The 2,446-nt window shown below is 33.9% G+C and overlaps 1 protein-coding gene across 2 annotated transcripts; it reads left to right on the top strand.

Annotated features, from left to right (window-relative positions):
• Positions 1-982: 982 nt before the first annotated feature.
• On the top strand, positions 983-2,064 carry LOC111880941 (uncharacterized). 2 transcript variants are annotated; one of them, XM_023877355.3, is made up of 3 exons: positions 983-1,447; positions 1,521-1,655; positions 1,774-2,064. In XM_023877355.3, the coding sequence occupies exons 1-3, from the start codon at positions 1,216-1,218 to the stop codon at positions 1,791-1,793; spliced, it is 387 nt and encodes a 128-aa protein (XP_023733123.1). In that variant the 5' UTR covers positions 983-1,215; the 3' UTR covers positions 1,794-2,064. The 2 variants fall into 2 exon arrangements, 1 of the variants encoding a protein (XP_023733123.1); XR_002846638.2 differs by having other exon boundaries at positions 988-1,447; positions 1,561-1,655.
• The last annotated feature ends 382 nt before the right edge of the window (positions 2,065-2,446 follow it).

The following is a 2,446-nucleotide window of genomic DNA, read 5'->3' as shown; positions in this document are numbered from 1 at the left end:
CATAATGAATTTCATTGTATAAGGCTTACAAAAGTCAAGTATGCTTGGTATGTATGTAAAAGTGTAATGTACTTGCTTTTACAAAAAGGTACATTCCAAAGTAATGAACATATGTACATGCATAAACTTTATGTACTTAAACATATAAATATACATGCATAGTAATAGCTTGAATCCTTGAAATACTAAAAAGTTTTATGATAGTCGTTTTATGACATACAATGTCACATAAATCATATATTTTTGTATCATGTAGCATTTGTTATGTGGACTAGTTATTTCATGATAAAATAACCATAATATGTATAGGAAAAGCTTATACTAGTTTATTTGTAACAGTATGTTAAATTGTTAAATAACATTTTTTTAAAATAGATTTATTGTATTTTCGTATAAATGATAATATATTTGTATAAACAAAGTATATAGGAACATGTATCCCCCCCTCGAAATAATTAGAAATATTAAAAAGTGGTCGTAAGCACTCACCCTTGAAGCATGAGTTCGAGTTGTTCGGAGTTCGTTTATTTTTTGGAAGCTTGAGGTGAGAAACCACAAGACCACGATTCTTGAACTTTGAAACACTTTCGGGACCGTTTTGTATCAAATTTACATTATAGGGGTTGTTTGGTAATTTAATTAACCAAAGTAGGACTGATCTGGTTAAAATAAATTAAGGGAGTGACTGAAATGGTTTAAATTGAATTAATGTTTGAGGATTGGACTGATTTTGTTAAGAAATCTCCATGGAAGGGGCTGAAATGCTTAATTTAAATCAAAGTTTGAATATTGGGATTTGTTTTGCTAAAAATAACCAAAGGAGGGGCTATTTTGATTAATGGGTTCAATTTTTGGGGTTTGGGACTGATTTCATAAAGATTTGTAAAATGAGGGTAAAGTTTGTCCATTTTATAAATACAATTAATTTTAAGGCTTTTATAAAAAGAAATCTCATGGAGGGACTGTTTTTTGTTTAATGACCCATAATGAAAAGAAATTAGGGCTTTTGTGCTCGTTGCCATTCGTTGATCGGTCAAAGGAAAAGAACGGATCGAAGGCAAGACAAAACGAACGCTTTCGGTGGTCCATCTACCGAGCAAAGAAGAAGAAATACGGGATCGAAATCATAAGAAGGAAACACGAGGGTGGCGGCTCTGCATCGGTGTCCTTGCTCGTCGCAGCTCACGAAGAAGACCAAAGGAAGAAGAAGCTCGCATGCGGCTAATCTGGATGTTTTGGTCGATTGATCGCGAAGGGAGTGTCTCAGGGGGTCGACGGGGCCGAAGTGACAGAGGGAAGAGCAGAGAGGCTGCGCTCTTTCTGTCTGGTAGCACGGGGCGAAAGGGAAAGAGATTAAGTGGTTTTTGGATCGAGGGTTTGGTGTGGCTAAGAGGTTGCGAAGGGAAGGAAAAGGAGAACAGAAGCAGCGGTGCTTTTGGTGGTCTCGGTGGGTGCAACGAGGCCTGCTCAAGCAGATTCCTTCGTTTTTCTTTTCTAATTCTTTTTTTTTTCTTTGACAGAAATCAACCTAAGTGGGCGTTTGGGTTTGATATTTGGCAGGAAAGAAGGAAGAAGAACGATGGTGATGAGATTATCTTGTTGCTTGCAATCGATGGGAAGAAGAAAACAGGGCTGCCTCTTCTTGACTTTCACAGGTAAAATCCAACTTGTGGTGTGTGTTCTTGGCTGAATCAAAGAAGATAAGAGGATACTTTCATGATTTATTCCTCATATTTCAGAAGGGTGTTGATGTATTGCTTATTTGATTTGCAGGGAAAGAAGAAGCAAACTAGAGGTATAAGAGTTTACGGGAAGTTTTGGATGTTGGATTTCTTTTGTGTATGGTTTTGTATAAAAATATTCAATTTGTGTGTAAAATTGGGTGTGATGAAATGTGAAAGTAAAGTCATGGTTTTTGGCTATCAATTTAGTGTACCTTGAGTCAATTTTGCAAACATTGTTTTGGTTTAATGATTCATGTATTTGTAGAGATTTAAGCAATGTATTTGTGATGATTTGGTATGTATTTATGTATGCATTGATGTATTATTCGAGGTTTTTGTACACCAAGGTATGCATGCGTCTAGTTTTTTCATTTGATACCAATGCATGTACATATAATATATGTGTACCATTTTATGGCTTAAATGGACCCATCTAAGTAGGATTTTAGCTTTATATAAATAATGACTCAAATTTTTTATCATATTTGTTTTATTTAAACTTTAGCAATCTCACTTGATTTATATATAATAAATTTATGTATTTATATGGTTATAGAAATGTAACAATTCATTATCACATATCCATTATGTTCAAACTATGTTTATTTGACACATACATTACTTAGGTTACATGATACTTTTTACTAATACACATATAATCATATTGGACTTTACATTATTTCTGAAATACATTACGAATAATAGAAATCATGTCAAAATCA

The sequence above is a fragment of the Lactuca sativa genome, chromosome 6, assembly GCF_002870075.4.
Source record: "Lactuca sativa cultivar Salinas chromosome 6, Lsat_Salinas_v11, whole genome shotgun sequence".
NCBI lineage: Eukaryota > Viridiplantae > Streptophyta > Magnoliopsida > Asterales > Asteraceae > Lactuca > Lactuca sativa.
Note: the sequence above shows the minus strand (reverse complement) of the source record. Positions and strands in the feature narration are given on the sequence as shown.

Bases quoted from the DNA above. Each gene is read 5' to 3' on its own strand.
- LOC111880941 (XM_023877355.3), top strand. From the start codon at position 1,216: ATGCGGCTAATCTGGATGTTTTGGTCGATTGATCGCGAAGGGAGTGTC. The intron at 1,448-1,520 runs GTGGGTGCAACG...TTTCTTTGACAG, and splicing joins CGGTGCTTTTGGTGGTCTCG to AAATCAACCTAAGTGGGCGT. The intron at 1,656-1,773 runs GTAAAATCCAAC...TTTGATTTGCAG, and splicing joins CCTCTTCTTGACTTTCACAG to GGAAAGAAGAAGCAAACTAG.